Source organism: Nerophis ophidion, linkage group LG14, assembly GCF_033978795.1.
Source record: "Nerophis ophidion isolate RoL-2023_Sa linkage group LG14, RoL_Noph_v1.0, whole genome shotgun sequence".
In the NCBI taxonomy this organism is placed as follows: Eukaryota; Metazoa; Chordata; class Actinopteri; order Syngnathiformes; family Syngnathidae; genus Nerophis; species Nerophis ophidion.
Window position 1 is genome coordinate 31,887,131 of NC_084624.1, and position 19,859 is coordinate 31,906,989.

The 19,859-nt window shown below is 38.1% G+C and overlaps 1 protein-coding gene across 2 annotated transcripts in view; it reads left to right on the forward strand.

Annotated features, from left to right (window-relative positions):
* The window catches only part of tnr (tenascin R (restrictin, janusin)), a 221,649-nt gene that overhangs the window by 75,595 nt on the left and 126,195 nt on the right, over nucleotides 1-19,859 (forward strand). For both annotated transcript variants that reach the window (XM_061920431.1, XM_061920430.1), the window contains exons 8-10: nucleotides 6,377-6,496; nucleotides 6,574-6,717; nucleotides 12,387-12,502. In XM_061920431.1, the coding sequence (XP_061776415.1) occupies nucleotides 6,377-6,496; nucleotides 6,574-6,717; nucleotides 12,387-12,502 (380 nt within the window). The remainder of the gene's footprint in view (nucleotides 1-6,376; nucleotides 6,497-6,573; nucleotides 6,718-12,386; nucleotides 12,503-19,859) is intronic.

Consider the following 19,859-nt stretch of genomic DNA (forward strand, 5'->3'; position numbering starts at 1 on the left):
CCTGCAGTCCTGGGTTCAAATCCAGGCTCGGGATCTTTCTGTGTGGAGTTTGCATGTTCTCCCCGTGAATGCGTGGGTTCCCTCTGGGTACTCCGGCTTCCTCCCACTTCCAAAGACATGCACCTGGGGATAGGTTGATTGGCAACACTAAATTGGCCCTAGTGTGTGAATGTGCGTGTGAATGTTGTCTGTCTATCTGTGTTGGCCCTGCGATGAGCTGGCGACTTGTCCAGGGTGTACCCCGCCTTCCGCCCGATTGTAGCTGAGATAGGCGCCAGCGCCCCCCGCGACCCCGAAAGGGAATAAGCGGTAGAAAATGGATAGATGGATGGATGGATGTTCCATAAATTCTTTTTTAAATATTTTCAAAAAGATTCGAAATAGCTAGTTTTTCTTTTCATTTTTTTGGGTTGAATTTTGAATTTTAGAGGTTCGAAATTGAAGATAAACTATGTTTCAAAATTTAATTTTCATTTTTTTCCGGTTTTCTCCTCTTTTAAACCGTTAAATTAAGTGTTGTTTTCATCATTTATTCTCTCCAAAAAACCTTCCGTAAAAGGGAAAAAAAAAGTACAACGGAATGAGAGACAGAAATACCCATTTTTTTTATACATATAGACGTATTTATTAAAGGTAAATTGAGCAAATTGGTTATTTCTGGCAATTTATTTAAGTGTGTATAAAAACACAACCGACGGCAGATGGACGTTAGCTTTTAGCTAGTTAGCCATGTCTTAAAGCACTTCTTTCTGCTGGTGTTATAACTTCACCTTTATTGTTAGTTTTTAAGCCAAAATGCATCTATTCTCCCTTTTCTGTCTACACACTGTGTCTGCTTGTAAGTACTCTGTGATTATTCACTGCCGAAAATGCTCCTCTGCTCGTAAACCAGCAATGACACGACATGACGAGGACGGGTGCGTGAGGGCGGTCTGGGACCGGTACTTTTTAGAGGCAGTAAAGTACCGAATATGATTTATTAGTATCGTAGTACTGTACCATACAACCCTAGTGGGAACACAGTCCAGGATCAAACGGACCAGACCAAACCAAGACCCAGCCGTCAGGCGGTCTCTGTCCCTGCAAACAGACTGTCGTCCCGAGTGTATCAATTTTGAACGCCAACCCGATCATGTTCTGTTTTATTTTGACTCCCTCAGTTTTGTTTTCAGCACCCCTGGGTTTTTGTTTTAGTTGCCATGGGTGCAGATTATTTTCACCTGCCTCTGATTAGTGTTCGGGACGCTCATCTGCTCCTGGGCACTAATCAGCGAGCTATTTATTTCTGCTTTTCGCCACACTTGGTCTGGCTGTCTTGTTTGCTCACATTCAACATGTTCCTAGATTCCTGTTTTTGGACTAAGCTTTGCCATCGCTTCCCATGCGTTCAGCATGCTTTTCTTTTTGAGCTGTATTTCCTGACTGATTTATGGTAAATAAATCATTGTCCTACCTGCACACTGCCTCCAGAGTTCCATCCACATTCTGGGAAAAGTATCCGTGCATTAACATGTGACCCCGCCGTGACACCCACCAAATAAACAAAACACTGGATATGATGTTACCAAATGTGATACATGAGATGTGTAGCAAAACCCAACAGAAATGCCTCTGGAAACATTTTTCCCATTTTGATACCATTAACCCTCAGGGGACAAAGACTGATTTTGTTTCCCTTCAGTAAAGTTATGCTGTATTTTGGACATTTTTTGTGTTACTCCAATATATATTTGTTTTCCTAACAGGGTTTTCTTACGTAAAACTGTTTCTATGTCCAGTTGGTAGAGCAGCCTTGCCAGCATACTTGCCAACCCTCCCAATTTTTCCAGGAGACTCCCGAATTTCAGTGCCCCTCCCGAAAATCTACGGGGGCAACCATTCTCCCGAATTTCTCCTGATTTCCACCAGGACAACAAAATTGGGGGTGTGCCTTAAAGGCACTGCCTTTAGCGTCCTCTACAACCTGTCGTCACGTCTGATTTTCCTCCATACAAATAGTGTGTCGGCATAGTCACATAATATATACGGCTCTTACACACACGCATGAGCGAATGCAATCCATACTTGGTCAACAGCCATACAGGTCACACTGAGGGTGGCCGTATAAACAACTTTAACACTGTTGCAAATACGCGCCACACTGTCAACCCACACTAAACAAGAATGACAAGCTCATTTCGGGAGAACATCCGCACCGTAACACAACATAAACACAACCGAATAAATACCCAGAACCCCTTGCAGCACTAACTCTTCCGGGACGCTACATAATACACCCCTGTTGCTACACCCCCCATCTCCCGAAATCTGAGTTCTCCATGTTGGCAAGTATGCCTGCCAGTGACTTGAGGGTTCAAAGTTCGATTCCCTTTTCCGCCATCCTATTCGCTGCTGCTGTGTCTTTGTGCAGGACACTTTGTCCACCTGCTCCCAGTGCCACCCACACTGGTTTAAATGTAACTTAAAGAATGTGTTGCACATTATAAAGCGCTTTGAGTAGTAATCAACGTTACTTGTTTTCCCTTTAATCACCTTTAATATTCACTGTTGAGCAAATTGAATGATTGTTTGGCTCAAGTAAAAATATAAAAATATCCATCCATCCATTTTCTACAGCTTGTCCCTTTTTGGGGTCACGGGGGGTGCTGGAGCCTATCTTGGCTGCATTCGGGCGGAAGGCGGGTACCCCCTGGATAAGTCGCCACCTTATCGCAGAAAATAAAAATATATATTTTCTAAATGCAATATTCCCGTATTTTTCGGACTATAGGGTGCACCGGATTAAAAGGCGCACTGCCGATGAGCAGGTCTTTTTTTTTATATAAAGCGCACTGGATTATAGGGCGCATTAAGGGGTCATATTCAGATTTTTTTCTCAATGTAAAACACTATCTTGTGGTGTACAGAACATGTGATGGCGGTTCTTTGGTGAAAGTGTTGCATAGATTATGTTTTACATATCTTCAGGTAGCTTTCTGAACGTCTTTTCAGGGTGTGCTGTTTTGTGGGCGGTCTTACCTACGTGGCTAACCTTGGACGGCGTCTTCTCCCTGTCATCTTTGTTGTAGCGGTGTAGCGTGCAAGGACGGGAGTGGAAGAAGTGTCAAAAGATGGAGCGAACTGTTCAATGGCAGACTTTACTTAAATCAATAATAGAGCAGCATCTTCTCATTTGTGGCTCAAAAATGCAACAACAACGCCAGAAATGGGTCCCGTGAAAAACCGTCTGACCGGAACCATCTAATAACTAAAGTTCCGTGGGTGAATTATGTAAAACTACTACAGTTTTTAGCACTTTGATAGCTAGTCTACTAACAGATATACAAATTAAGTAAGAACCTAACGCTACTTTATATTAGAAATGGCAACAGTGGAAGGTGAATGTCTCATAACAAGAAGTTGGAGAAAACGAAGAAGCTTATCAGTTACAGACTACACAGATACCAAATACAGATCAGCAGGTACCAGAAGGTAAGAAAAGTTGGTTTTGCATAATATTGCGAAACAAAACGGCAGGTAATATGTCTGCTAATCGGTGCCATTTTGCGGTTCTTATACACGTACCATAGTAATACTTATATGTTTAATGCGGTGACAATCCATCAAGTGGTGTGGCTTCATAGCTTACCGAAGTCATACTAAAAACATTTTGACAGATTTTCGAGCGCCGAATGTGATAATCTATATTTTCAATGGAACAATTTAAGTTTTGCTGTTGTTTACTGGTTTATCTCTTATGAGTGACTGCCATCTACTGGTCCCATTTATCATTACCCTATGTACCAAATATAATAACTTTGAGGTTGGCAAGAGCAACAAGAATCATGCCGTACATTAGGAGCACTGGGTTATAAGGCACACTGTCCATTTTTTAGATACATTAAAGGATTTTAAGTGCGCCTTATAGTCCGAAAAATACTGTAGTAATGATAATACATCAATGTATAATATTTTTAGCGACCACGTAAAAGTATTGTTTGAAAAAAACTATTCTAAAATTATACAAAATAAATGAGATGTCAGAATTTAAGGGTATAAACAATTAAATATAAAGGGGTTTTATTTGCATTTGTTTGTTTAACTCAATTCCAACACACAGTCCTGCACTGACACTGTGCTCACTTGGCGGCTGGTGGCGTCACCCCAAGATGCAGAAAATATAATAAAATATAATAAAATACAATCTCTTCTTTGTCAATTTCTTGGTTTAAGAAGTTAAGTGCCATCCACTAGGGCAGTACAATAAAAACAAAAATGACAAAAAATACTAATCATAAAAGCAGACACTAACACAAAACCCCCTAATTTGTCATTTCAAAAGTCATTATTCATACGCTGAAACAGAACTTTTTGGCAGTGTCACAATATAGTATTGCATACATTTTCTTGTGACTGTTGGCGGAATTGAATCAGTTCACAACAGTAGGAGAAAACTGTTTTTCAGCTTGCTAGTTTTTTTTCCCCTACATTGTCTGGCTGATGTGTTTCAAGACAAGTGACGTGCAGGTTAAGAGTATGTTTATTTGGAACAACCAAGGGAGCACCACTGTGGTCGCAGCAGTGGACTATGGGTATAAAAAAACAGTGAGGCAAAGTTGATTTAGGAAGCAAAGAAAGGCAAAGCGAAAACACACAAACATGGTATGCAAACATACACTAGACTTTACCAACAGCTAACATGCAGCAAACGCAAGTCCACGTCGCTGGACATAAGAATCCTTCTGATTGACAATCAGAAGAAATGGAGGGAAACCGTGAACAGGCCAAAAGTAAAGTGGCAGAAACAAGGAAGCAACACAAGAAGTAGGACAAAGTAAGACCATTGGTCAGGAAGATATACAGGAACATAAACATACCGTATTTTCCAGACTCTTAGGCACAGTTAAAATCCTTTTTTCCCGTCAAAACTCGAAAGTGCGCCTTAAAACCCGGTGTACCTACTGTAAGGAAGCTATTTTATTTGGTACATGGTGTAATGATAAGTGTGACCAGTAGATGGCTGTTAAACATAAGAGATAAGTGTAGGCTGCACTATGATGGCAATATGTCTCAAGTAAACAACACCAACATTTTAAATGTTCCATTGAAAATATAACACATTACACTCGGTGCTGAAAAAATTATCAAAATGTTTTAGTACGACTTTGGTAAGCTACCATGCCGCACTGCTTGATGTGCTTCAACATACAAGTATTATTATGGTGTGTGTATAACGTAAGCTATATTTTCTGGCATTTTGTTTTGGAATATATTTTTTTTAACGTTGATGTTCCAGGCAATCTAATCTTCAGTGAAGGTACAGGATAGGCAAATATAAGCTTTGGCTTCAGCCTATTCCTTTTTTGGTCATTCTTTTTCTTTTCTTTCGTGTGTAAATGTGTATAATTGTTTACGTATAACATGTACTGTATAACTGATCACACAAAATGGTTGATTGATTTGATTGATTATATGACCGAAATAAACTTATTTAATTTCATTTCATTTCAATATTATGAAAAAGCAACTTTTCTTACTTTCTGGTACCTGCTGATCTTTATTTGGGATATACAGTCGATAAGTTTCTTCTTTTTCTCCATCTTCTTATGTGACATTCATCCTATGCTGTTCCCATTTTTAATATAAAGTAGTGTAACGTTATTACTTATATCTGTCAGTAAACTCGCCATGAAAGCGCTAAAACATACCGGTGTAGTGAATTTACATTATTCACCCAAGGAACTTTAGTTATTAGAGTTCCGGTCGGATGTTTTTTCACGGGACATATTTCTGGTGTTGTTGTGTCCGGATGAGAAGGTGCTGCTCCCTTATTGATTTAAGTAAAGTCTGAATGCCATTAAAACAGTTAGCTCCATCTTTTGACACTTCTTCCACTCCCGTTGTTACATGACGGGGAGAAGACGCTGCCAAAGGTGAGCAACGTAAATAAGACTGTCCACAGAAAGCGGCTTGAAGATGATCTGTAAAACACAATCCATGCAAAATTTTGACCAAATAACCACCATTATGCAGACCACAAGGAAGTGTTTTTAGTTTCGAAAAAAATAATGATAAAATGATTTCTTTAATGCGCCCTCATAATCCGGTGCGCCTAAGATATGAAAAAGATCAAAACTAGACCATTCATCGGCAGTCTGCCTTATAATCCGGTGCGCCCTATGGTCTGGAAAATACGGTAATTTAAAAACTGTCATGAGGGATCATGACAATTGTATCTAACACCCGTCCCCTGTGGTGTCCATTCCTCAAGGCATTTTTTTGAGTGGTTTAGTTTAATAGCAAATGTCGATCCATGGTCTGTCTTCACTTGCACTAACACCACATTGTGTTTTCTCCTCTATCCCTAACCACCAATTTACTGCTTCTTCTTTTACAGTGGCCCCTGCCATGAACCTGAAGGTCCGAGAGGTAACAGATACAGCCATTGAGCTGGAATGGGAAGGTTCTGTGGTTCTAACAGATTTCCTCGTGACCTACACACCAAGCAGTCCCGGAGGTGGGTGATAACCGGTTGAAATCTATTGACAAATCCGATTCTTAAAAACTGAAAACTAAACCTTTCCTAACTCTCAGGCGTCCAACTAGAACTGCGGATGCCGGGGAACACCACCTCCTGCACCATCTCAGACCTGGATGCGGGTCTGGAGTACAACATCAACGTGTTTGCGGTCATTAACAACAGCATCAGCGCCCCTGCCAGTATTACCGTCACAACCTGTAAGTGTGGTGTGATGTTATATTCACTTGTCATATTTTAAGACAACAATCCGTTATTTTTCTTCACACATAACTGTAGTGAGAATATCACCTGCTACTCTCCCTAACACACCCTCACAAACACATACTGTTTGTGGGGGTGTTTTGCTTTCTCACTTCTCATACAGTAAAGTGTAAGGATAAAAAACATCCCGCGGACATCTAATGCATTTTTTATATATTTTTGATCTTCTATATACTGTAGCTTAAATCAGCACTTAATGTAAAAAATAAATTTGCATAATTGGCAATGCAACCCTACTTTAAATACACAATTTTCTGTGTTGCTACTGTGCTGTGCTACAAACCGGTGGTTATACCACCAAATACCACCATAATGATCAACGTTAAAATACAGTAGCGTAGCAGTAACAATAAGGCATATGTTTTGGTTAACAAGTATATTCATATTTGTTGGCCATTGTAACATTACACACATGCAGTTTGAACAGTAACACCAAATTTGAATATAGGAAAATAAAACATTGTACTTTAATTAAGTGATTGTTTGGCGTAAATGGTCTTTATTTGTATAGCACTTTACTATACCTGGAATACCACTAGATGGTCGTCAACAAAAAACGTTGAAAGAGTCATATTGAACCAGGAATACAAAAAACAAATCTGTCTGGAGCAGCAAAAAATTAAAAGCTGTATATAAGTCTTATAATGAAGGCAACACATATATATTAGCTATATTAGCCTACTATCAGAATGACTGTCTCGCAGGCTGAAGCAAGTGTTTGTTGACAGAAATGGTGAAATCTAATATTTATTATACACATTTTTACAACACTAGAAACTAGGGGTGTGGGAAAAAATCGATTCGAATACGAATTGAATCGTTTACGTTGTGCGATTCAGAATCGATTCTCATTTTGAAAAAAATCGATTTTTTAAATTTTATTTTATTTTTTTATTTATTTATTTATTTATTTATTTTTTTAATCAATCCAACAAACCACTACACAGCAATACCATAACAATGCAATCCAATTCCAAAACCAAACCTGAACCAGCAACACTCAGAACTGCAATAAACAGAGCAATTGAGAGGAGACACAAACACGACACAGAACAAACCAAAAGTAATGAAACAAAAATGAATATTATCAACAACAGTATCAATATTAGTTATAATTTCAGCATAGAAGTGATTAAAAACCCCTCAATGACATTATCATTAGACATTTATAAAAATAATAAAAAAGAACAATAGTGTCACAGTGGCTTACATTTGCATCGCATCTCATAAGCTTGACAACACACTGTGTCCAATGTGTCCACAAAGATAAAATAAGTCATATTTGTGGTTCGTTTAATAGTTAAAACAAATTTACATTATTGATAAAACATTGTCCTTTACAATTATAACAGCTTTTTTTTTTTTTTTTTAAATCTACCACTCTGCTAGCATGTCAGCAGACTGGAGTACATCCTGCTGAAATCTTATGTATTGAATGAATACAGAATCGTTTTGAATCGGAAAAATATCGTTTTTGAATCGAGAATCGAATCAAATCAAAAAAATCGATATATTATCGAATCGTGACCCCAAGAATCGATATTGAATCGAATCGTGGGACACCCAAAGATTCACAGCCCTACTAGAAACCCTTAGTAAATAAGAGGATACTTAGGGGGTGAGAAAACTCCTTGAAATTACTGGCTTTTAATGGCCGAAGGTATAGATGTGTGTGTCCAAGTTAAAGGAAACGGCAACCTGTCTTCTTTTAATATATCTATTACAATATTTAGCACACTAGGTAACATTTGCTGTGGTCTGGAACAACATGGCACACAAACAACTATGTAAAATGCAGCCAATAGTACATACATATAATGTGTCATGGGACATGCAAAACTAAATTATATACAAAGAGGATAAAAGTAAAGGACATTGAATGAGCTCAAATATACCTATAAATGAGGCATAATGATGCAATATGTACATACAGCTAGCCTAAGTAGCATGTTAGCATTGATTAGCTTGCAGTCCTGCACTGAACAAATATGTCAGATTAGAATGCCATCAAGTCAATAATATCAACAAAGTGCACTTTTGTGCATTCATGCACAGCATGAATCTTATGGTGGACAAAATGAGACAAAGGAGTGGAACATTTTGCATGTAAAAAAACTGCTGCATCACAATCTAAACAATGGTGAGTTCAAGAACCGCTAAAATTAGTAGGACAAAACGATGTTCACCAAATACTCTCATCAGTGAAGCATACACACGAACATATTAAACAGTGAACTTTCTAACAATTGGGAAAGGTTTGTGTCATGTTTGTCCTCAAACAAAAAATATACTAAACCAAAAAAAATATTTTTTCCCCCCCATTCTTTTTCCATTTTCAATCATTTTTAAAAATGCTCCAGGGAGCCACTAGGGTGGCACTAAAGAGCCGCATGCGGCTTGAGAGCTGTGGGTTGCTGATCCATTGAACTAAGATATTCAATTGTGTACATTGAACCCACAGGCTGTGTTCTCTTAGAACAGAGGTTGGGAACCTATGGCTCGTGAGCCAGATGTGGCTCTTTTGATGACTGCATCTGGCTCTCGGATAAATCTGAGCTGACACTGCTTAACACAATAAGTAATGAATAATTCCACTTGTAATCACAGTGTTAAAAATAACGTTAAAAATATAAAAATGCTGATGCATTTGAATCCTTCCATCCTTTTTTCTACCGCACATGTTCAAGAAGTTGCCTTACGGGTAAGAAATTATTTATTTATTATTTGTTAGTGTAGGGCTAGCCCTCTTGGGGGTTCTTCAACAAGGCCCAGGTGGGCCATTTACACATATGTCGCTGATTTCAAGGCCGGTCCTGGCAACACCCCGCTTCGCTGCAGACCCGCAGGCCACGCCCCCTCCTAAGTTAGCTTCAGAATAACAACATTATTACAAAGAATAAGAGACCTATTATACTCTAGAAATGTTGGTCTTACTTAAAAATGCACACTTTCAGTTGTGTTCAGTGTTAGAAATATATTATATGGCTCTTACGTAAATACATTTTAAAATATTTGGCTTCTCGGCTCTCTCAGCCAAAAAGGTTCCCGACCCCTGTCTTAGAAGATGCAAGAGGACATTGTAACAATGACATTCACAAATAACAGCTGCTTTCCAATTAACTTTCCAAATACTCCTTGCGGTTCAGGGTAAATCAGGGGTGTCAAATTCCTTTTCATTGAGGGCCACATCGCAAATAAGACTGCCCTTATAGGAAGATACAGTATATGAATAATTTACAATAACCTTGTTTCACCATTTGTACAGACAACAATGTAAAAATGTTTATATTTTTTAACAGAGTGAAGTGAAGTGAATTATATTTTTATAGCGCTTTTTTCTAGTGACTCAAAGCGCTTTTACATAGTGAAACCCAATATCTAAGTTTCATTTAAATCAGTGTGGGTGGTACTGGGAGCAGGGGGGTAAAGCGTCTTGCCCAAGGACACAACGGCAGTGACTAGGATGGCGGAAGTGGGGATCAAACCTGTAACCCTCAAGTTGCTGGCACAGCCACTCTACCAACCGAGCTATACCGCCCCGGATAACTTTGATGTATAATTGCTTTAAAGTAGTCCAGCAGATATTTAAGTATTTATCTTTAATTACTGTATATTTAACAACAACAACAACAACAGTGAAACTTGCTTAGAACATATTGTTGCACAATCAGACAATATTAAAGTAAATAACGTGCAATTGATGCAGTACATTTTACTGTTAACATTGAAAGAACACATACAACAACTTAATTTTTTTTACAGCTTCTGTCAGGCCACAAAACTAATGTAGGGTGTCAAACTCATTTAAGATCAGGGGCCACATGGAGAAAAATCTACTCCCAAGTGGGCCGGACTGGTCAAATTACGGCACAATAACTTAAAAATAAAGACAACTTCAGATTGTTTTTTTTGTTTGAAAATAGAACAAGCACGTTCTGAAAATGTAAAAATCATATATATTTTTTAATAATAATATTCTACCTTTATTTGTCGTTATTTATACTTTCTGAATAAATGATGTGATAATGTTCATTAGTCAACTCATTGGTGTTCATTTTCAAACTATCAAGATAAAAAAATATATCAAAATCAAACTACAGGATGTTATTTATGTAATTTGATCATTTTCCTTGACCTGTGAACTAATGTGGTTTATTTTTTTTCTACATATGTAGCATAATCTACAAAGATACAAATAATTGCTTTTGCAATATCTAGTGGACACATCTAGAACATCAGTTTCTTTCAAAAATGCTGGCTAATTTTTATACTTAGTAAACTCATACAGCAGACCGGGTAAAACCTGTGTGTACGTTTGACACTCCTGTGTTAGGTAAATTAAAACCTAGAGTAAATGATACAGTGGGGCAAAAAAGTATTTAGTCAGCCACCGATTGTGCAAGTTCTCCCACTTAAAATGATGACAGAGGTACTGTATGTAATTTTCATCATAGGTACACTTCAACTGTGAAAGACAGAACGTGAAAAAAAACTCCAGTAATTCATATTGTAGAAATTTTAAAGAATTTATTTGTAAATTATGGTGGAAATAAGTATTTGGTCAACCATTCAAAGCTCTCACTGATGGAAGGAGGTTTTGGCTCAAAATCTCACGATACATGGCCCCATTCATTCTTTCCTTAACACGCATCAATCGTCCTGTCCCCTTAGCAGAAAAACAGCCCCAAAGCATGATGTTTCCACCCCCATGCTTCACAGTAGGTATGGTGTTCTTGGGATTTAACTCACTATTCTTCTTCCTCCAAACACGGCGAGTTTAGTTTATACACACATCTATAACTTTGGCCGTTCTAAGACAGTCATTCCCAGGAGTTATCTCACCCTCTGAGATGTTTTACTAATGTTTTGTATAGTAAAAATGTGTAGAATAAATATTATATTTCAACATTTCTGTCAACGAAGATATGCATCGGCCTGCGACACTTTGTCATTTTGATAGTAGGATAATATAGCTTTCTTATAAAATTTATAGAAGTCTTTTAATGTTTGCGGCTCCAGACGGATTACTATTTTGTATTTTTGGTACGATTTCGTTCTTTCAACATTTTGGGTTGCCGGCCCCTGCTCTAGGGCTTAGTGATAGGTTCTTTGAATGTATTTTCTTAAACCTGTATCTGCAATAGTGTAAGAAAAAAAAGAAAAAAGATCATGTGTCAGAAGCCATAGAATGTTCAGAATGATTGGACGACATTGTAGGGACTAAACTAAATACAGATTTTCCCTCAAAAGGCAGCATAGACAACATGGAGGTGGGCTGTAGCAAAATGGAGGCTAAATATGGCCTTTTATGACATTATGACTTATATTACATCATTCTAAAAACACATGCATTTTTTTATTTTAAAATCTGTGATGCAGTGAGACAGTAGTAAGTGAACCGTTTAGTATACATTGATAAAGATCAGATACCGTTTCACGCACTTCAGTAAAGTGCAATGATGTAAGAAATGCTTTAAGAGACATGAAGCAACGGACCAAACAAATACATGCACAAGCGTAAAGTTCAGCATGGCACACCTTCAGCGTGTGATGGATGTGACTCATGGGCTGTGCAACTATAATACATCTCTCACTTCTACACCAGACCTCTCCAATCCGGTGGGTTTAGTCTTCAAATCCATCACAGAGACGTCAGTGGAGGTCCAGTGGCAACCTTTCTACAATTCCTTCGATGGCTGGGAGATCAGCTTTATTCCCAAGGTATGGTATAACACTCACCGACACAGACCACGGCTATTGTAACAAGCGTTTCATCCGAATAATAACACAGTACCGTATTTTCCGGACCATAGGGCGTACCGGATTATGAAGCGCACTGCTGATGAATGGTCTATTTTCGATCTTTTTTCATATATAAGTATCACCGGATTATAGGGCGCATTAAAAGAGTCATATTATTATTGTTTATTATCGGCGCACAGTACAATTTTTCAGGATTCAAACAGATCCCAAAAACAGATCAGCAGGTACCAGAAGGTAAGAAAAGTTGCTTTTGCATAATATTGCGAAACAAAACACCAGATAATATACCTTAACTTATACACACAGCATAATAATACTTGCATGTTTAATGCACCGACAATCCATCAAGTGGGGTGGCTTCATAACTTACCAAAATCTTACTAAACATTTTGATAGATTTTTGAGCGCCGTGTGTAATGTTCTTTATTTTCCATGGAACCTATAAAATGTTGCTTTTGTTTACTTGAGTCATATTGCCATCAAATTGCAGTCTACACATATTTTTCATGTTTGACTGCCATCTACTGGTCACACTCATCACTACACCATGCACCAAATAAAATTATCTCGATGTCGGTAAACAAAACCAGAATTATTCCCTAAATTAGGCGCACCGGGTTTTAAGGCACACAGTCAAGTATTGAGAAAAACTGACAGTTTCAATTCTTGTGTAACAGACATGCTACTAATTCTAAAACAAAAACTGTCCAAAGAATAAAACAACTTTGATTCTGTCCTCAACTTGTCAAAAGGAGCTAAAGGCCTGATACTAAGACCATTTATTTTAAATATGGCCGTGTTGCATGTGACTGTGTGTGCAATTGATAAAAAGTACAAAAGTGGTGTCGACTGCCATATTTAAATGAGCTGCTGTCACCATGGAGTCACTAATTTCCATCCACAATTATGTTATCATGTTCCTAATTGTGGCATTTTGTTATGTTTTGAAACAAACAGCACACAAATATAACATGTACCAATTTTTATGGGAATTTTTTAAAGAGTCCTGCAGTACGATGTACAAGGAAACCCACTTTTTAGGGCGCTGTAGGTATGCTTTGATAATCCAACCACAGCAAAAAGTTATTTTCTTCATATAGGGGATATACATTAATTTTAATCAACCCATAAGTCATCCAGCGGCTTTAAAATTACAGAAATATATGTTCAATCAGAATCAGAATCAGAAATACGTTATTAATCCCCGAGGGGAAATTAAGATTTTCAGAACAATCCCATTCAAGAGCAGACAAGAGGGAAACATCAAAGAACACAAAGGAAATGAAATACATTAAAAGAGCAGAGCTGATGCAACCAGCCATCTCTTCATACAGCTACAAAAGTAAAAGGAAAAAAAGAAACAAAACATATACACTGTGGTGGCCTCTGCGGTGTTGCACGCCATCGTCTGCTGGTGTGGTGGGAGCATGGCCAGAGACAGGAGCAGACCCAACAAAGCAACCAAGAGAGCCGACTCTACCCTCGGCCGCCCATTGATTCTCGGCCAGTGTCCATTCCGCATGGATGAGCGAGGATGCGATTGTCAGAGTTAGTTTTTGACGAACCCCAAGATGCAGAGAAGGAGGCAGGCATTGAATAAGAAAACATGGTTTAATAAAACACTAAGACAAAACCAAGCAAAAGGTACAAACAAAAAGCCCGCACGTGGCCGGATAACAAACAAAAAGGACTAGCGTGGAAGCTAGCAGGTATCGAGCAAGAAAAATAAGTTGTACTTATAATATGAAAACTAACTTTGAAGCAGGGAACAAAAGACAATAAGCTACAAACCCCTATCAAATATAGCTTACCGCAACGGCTACATTGACACGCTATGATATGACACGACAGGTAGCAACGGAAAGAGCGACAATACACAAGCGACATCGACAAGACAATAATCCAGCAACTGACTGGAGGACAAAAACAGATTCAAATAGAAGTGGGCTGATTGATGCCAGGTGTGGCCAGGTGCCAATCAGCCGCAGCTGAGGGAAAACAACGCACATGGAAAAAACAGGAAACAGACAAAATAAGAGCGCTGACAGGAACTAAAAGTAGGAAATACTAAACACAGAGGAAAAAGTAAAACACAAACTGTCAGTGGCAAGCCTGACAGCGATGATGGATGACCGAGGATAATTGACAATGTCTATTTTATTTTATTTATGACTGTCTAAATATATTCATACACACGTAGGATGGAGGATTCTCTGCCCATCGGCCATCACTGCAGCGCAATCGCTTCCTTTTTTGCAGTCATTTGTGCATAACTGTGCCAGTTTGCGCTAAGAGTTTAAACGTGCTAAATAAAGACGCAAAACAACAGTTTTTGCCCTGATAAATTTACGAGTGCTGATTGAATATATTTCTCCCAAAAGTGTGGGTGTTCTAATGATCAACATATTTTCTGCATATAGATGAAGAAAGACGCATTAAATGCTTTGCGCTCTTTTAAGAGACGTGATCCTCTCCGCAAACGTTTAGTACAGTCATGGTCAAAAGTTTACATACACTTGTGTAGGACATAATGTCATGGCTGTCTTGAGTTTACAATAATTTCTACAACTCTTATTTTTTTGTGATTGAGTAATTGAAGAACATACTTGTTGGTCACAAAAAACATTCATGAAGTTTGGTTCTTTTATGGTTTTGCTGCCAATGGAGCTGGTGCTTTACAGAGAGTAAATAGGGCAATTAAAAAGGAGGATTACCTCCAAATTCTTCAGGACAACCTAAAATCATCAGCCCGAGGTTGGGTCTTGGGGGCAGTTGGGTGTTCCAACAGGACAACAACCCCAAACACACGTCAGAAGTGGTAAAGGAATGGCTAAATCAGGCTACAATGAAGGTTTTAGAATGGCCTTCCCAAAGTCCTGACTTAAACGTGTAGACAATGCTGAAGAAACAAGTCGATGTCAGAAAACCAACACATTTAGCTGAACTGCACCAATTTTGTCAAGAGGAGTGGTCAACAATTCAAGCAGAAGCTTGTGGATGGCTACCAAAAGCGCCTTATTGCAGTGAAACTTGCCAAGGGACATCCATCCATTCATTTTCTCCACTTATTCCTTTTGCGGTCGCGGGGGGCGCTGGTGCCTATCTCAGCTATAATCGGGCGGAACGCTGGGTACACCCTGGACAAGTCGCCACCTCATCACAGGGCTAACCAAATATTAACATTGGTATATGTATACTTTTGACCCAGCAGATTTGGTCACATTTTCAGCAGACCCATAATAAATTCATAAATAAACCAAACTCCAATCATTCTTATCACAAAAAAACAAGAGTTGTAGAAATTATTGGAAACTCAAGACAGCCATGACATTATGTCCATCACAAGTTTATGTAGACTTTTGACCATGACTGTAGATAGCTCTGTGTGGACTATCACGTGTTTTAATATGTTCAAACTTTAAGTAGATTAGGCCCAAAATCTGTTCTTAATTTCCCCGTGTTTTCCAGGAAATATCCTCATATTTTCAAATCCAAAAGTTGACAGGTATTTTGAAGCCAATTTTGAATTAATGGTGAGAATTGTCTTGAACTTATTGGCTATTAACCGGATGATCCAGGGAGACAGTGGAGAGCGTAACTCTTTGTCAAAGCGTAGTCGCAGCGGCTTCAAAGCCAGTAATCAAAAAGCTCTCTCCTTCTAAATCTGGCTGTAAACTCTCAGGTACTCGGACCACTTTAATCTCGTGGCCTCTCCCAGTAATTGGTTTTCTCCTTTAAGGTCTCCTCTGGGGGAGATATGCTTTGGTGTGAGCTTTAAATCTGATGTTAAGATTCCTTTTTTGTTGTTGTTCTTGTTGTATTTATTTCAAGGCCCTTTAATGTACAAAAGAAGAGTCCTGTCTAATTTCATTTCTTTGCTTTTAGCGCTCCCTTCCTCTTCCTTGCTCGCCAATCTTTTTCAGGTTGCTCTCTCTCTGTTTTTCGAGTAACGTCCCACTCATCCCTCCATCTCCTTTTTACTCTCCATGTTCCACCAAACATGGAACAAACATGTGAGCACCAAACTGCTGCCTTAGCCCAGAAGGTTACCTCCATCCTCCTTCACCTCTCTTTGGTTCTTCTGTCCCTGCAAACCATCCTCCCTCGCCCGTCTCCCGCCGCATTGGCAGCCGCCGGGGAAATCACATTAGAAGTTTACTGTTCCAACCCCCCCCATTGGAGGTTTAATCCAGCAATGGGGATGGTGAATTTTGACAATCTCCTAATGGGAATGTGCGGCAAAGCCTTTGCTTATGCAAACACTTGTCTAATTTGCTGCCCTTTGAAACAGAGCGTGAGAGAGGAGTGGGTGGACTTCCCACCCTTTCTTTAACAACCACAACAGAGATCAGGTGTTGTTGTTTTTTTTTTTCTTGTTTCAAGCAAATCAATGAAAAAAGGGAAGCAAATTGTGAAACATTCTTTAAAATGAGATGTTAAAAATACAGCGGCCCTTGTGTAATTATTCTCCTTTCACAAAAGAGTACAATTGTTACCTGCGCAATTATTTTTCTGATAACTACACCACGTGGTGGCATTTTTACTAAACTGACTTACATTTTCTCACACAGATATATATACATTTACTCATATATATATATATATATATATATTAGGGCTGTGAATCTTTGGGTGTCCCACGATTTGATTCAATATCGATTCTTGGGGTCACGATTCGTAAATATATCGATTTTTTTCGATTCTCGATTCAAAAACGATATTTTTCCGATTCAAAACGATTCTGTATTCATTCAATACATAGGATTTCAGCAGGATCTACCCCAGTCTGCTGACATGCTAGCAGAGTAGTAGATTTTTTTTTTTTACTTTTATAATTGTAAAGGACAATGTTTTTTCAACTGGTTGCAATAATGTAAATTAGTTTGAACTATTAAACAAACCAAAAATATGACTTATTTTGTCTTTGTGAAAACATTGGACACAGTGTGTTGTCAAGCTCATGAGATGTGATGCAAGTGTAAGCCACTGTGACACTATTGTTTTTATTTTTATTTTTATACATGTCCAATGATAATGTCATTGAGGGATTTTTAATCACTGCTATGCTGAAATTATAACTAATATTGATACTGTTGTTGATAATATTCATTTTTGTTTCACTACTTTTGGTTTGTTCCGTGTAGTGTTTGTGTCTTCATTGCAGTTCTGAGTGTTGCTGGGTTTGGTTTTGGAATTGGATTGCATTGTTATGGTATTGCTGTGTATTGTTTTGTTGGATTTTTTTTTAAATCGATTTAAAAAAAATGAGAATCGATTCTGAATCGCACAACGTATTCGATTCGATTCGTATTTGAATCAGTTTTTTCCAACACCCCTAATATATATATATATATATATATATATATATATATATATATATATATATATATATATATATATATATATATGTATGTATATACCGCATTTTTCGGAATATAAGTCGCACCTGCTGAAAATGCAAAATAAAGAAAGAAAAAAACATATATAAATCCCACTGGAGTATAAGTCGCATATTTTGGGGAAATGTATTTGATAAAATCTAACGCCAAGAATAGACATTTGAAAGGCAATTTAAAATAAATAAAGAATAGTGAACAACAGGCTGAATAAGTGTACGTTATATGACACATAAATAACCAACTGAGAAGGTGCCTGGTATGTTAACGTAACATATTATGGTAAGAGTCATTCAAATAACTATAACATATAGAACATGCTATACGTTTACCAAACAATCTGTCACTCCTAATCGCTAAATCCCATGAAATCTTATACGTCTAGTCTCTTACGTGAATGAGCTAAATAATATTATTTTATATTTTACGGTAATGTCTTAATAATTTCACACATAAGTCGCTCCGGAGTATATGAAAAAAACTGCAACTTAGAGTCCGAAAAATACGGTACATATACATAAACAATAAAGGGCCAAAAGTTTGATCACACCTTCTCCTCATTCAATGTGTTTTCTTTATTTTCATGACTATTTACATTGTAGATTGTCACTGAAGGCATCAAAACTATGAATGAACATATGTGGAGCTGTGTACTTACGAAAAATCTGAAATAACTGAAAACATGTTTTACATTCTAGTTTCTTCAAAATGAGTATGTGTATGAGTTTATTCGGAACATGCAAGCATACAACATGATACATCACAATTTCCAGTTTCTCTTTTCAACATGTTCGAAAAGGAGTAGGAATAGAATAGCCACCCTTTGCTCTGATTACTGTTATGCACACTCTTGGCATTCTCTCGATGAGCTTCAAGAGGTAGTCGCCTGAAATGGATTTCACTTCACAGGTGTGCTTGAAGTCAAGTCAATTGTATTTATAAAGCACATTTACAACAACTTTTAAGTTGACCCAAAGTGCTTTACAGGTTAAAAAAAAGCATAGAGCAACAGAAACAGAAAACAAACTGTCACGCTCGAGACGCATTGTGATGCGGGATTTAGTTCTCCCCAGGGATGCAAAGGACACTCCGGATGACAACGTAAGGGTAAGATAATTTAATAACTCAGACACAGTACAAAACGGGCAGAAATAAACAAAAGAAGCGTGTGCCGAGCGCACAGGAAGCTAATGCTAACACTTAGCATGGATTCAGGAAACACTAGGGTAGCGTGCCGAACGCACGGGAAGCTAAGGCTAACACTTAGCACAGATTCAGGAATCAGAAACATGAACGCGATTGTTGCTTACCGCAAAACAATAAAACCAGACCGACTGACGGGAGAGGGCAGGCTTAAATAACGAAAGTAATTACAACACAGGTGTGCGTCCGGAAAAAAGTGGCACGCGAAACTAATAAGTAACTATGGTGACAGAACAAACAAGGAAGTGCAACTAGTAACTAAGTCAAACATTATCAGAACATAATACAAAAAAGATTCAAAACCTGAACATAATATGATCCGGGCAGCCGATCATAACACAAACAAAAAACATAAACAATGAATAAGCTGAACAAAATAGTGCACAAAGCAATACGGTAAAAGGGGTCGAATAAAAAGTAAAAAAAATACTAAATAAGCTCATCGAGAGAATGCCAAGAGTGTGCAAAGCAGTAATCAGAGCAAAGGGTGGCTGTTGTGAAGAAACTAGAATATAAAACTTGTTTTCAGTTATTGGTAAATAGCTCCACATGTGTTCATTCATAGTTTTGATGTCTTCAGTGACAATATACAATGTAAATAGTCATGAAAATAAAGAAACCCATTAAATGAGAAGGTTTTGGTCCTTTATATCAGAGGGTCATAAAACTGCCATTAAGATCGCTGGCTGATCTCTCTCCTCCCTAAAATGTACAGG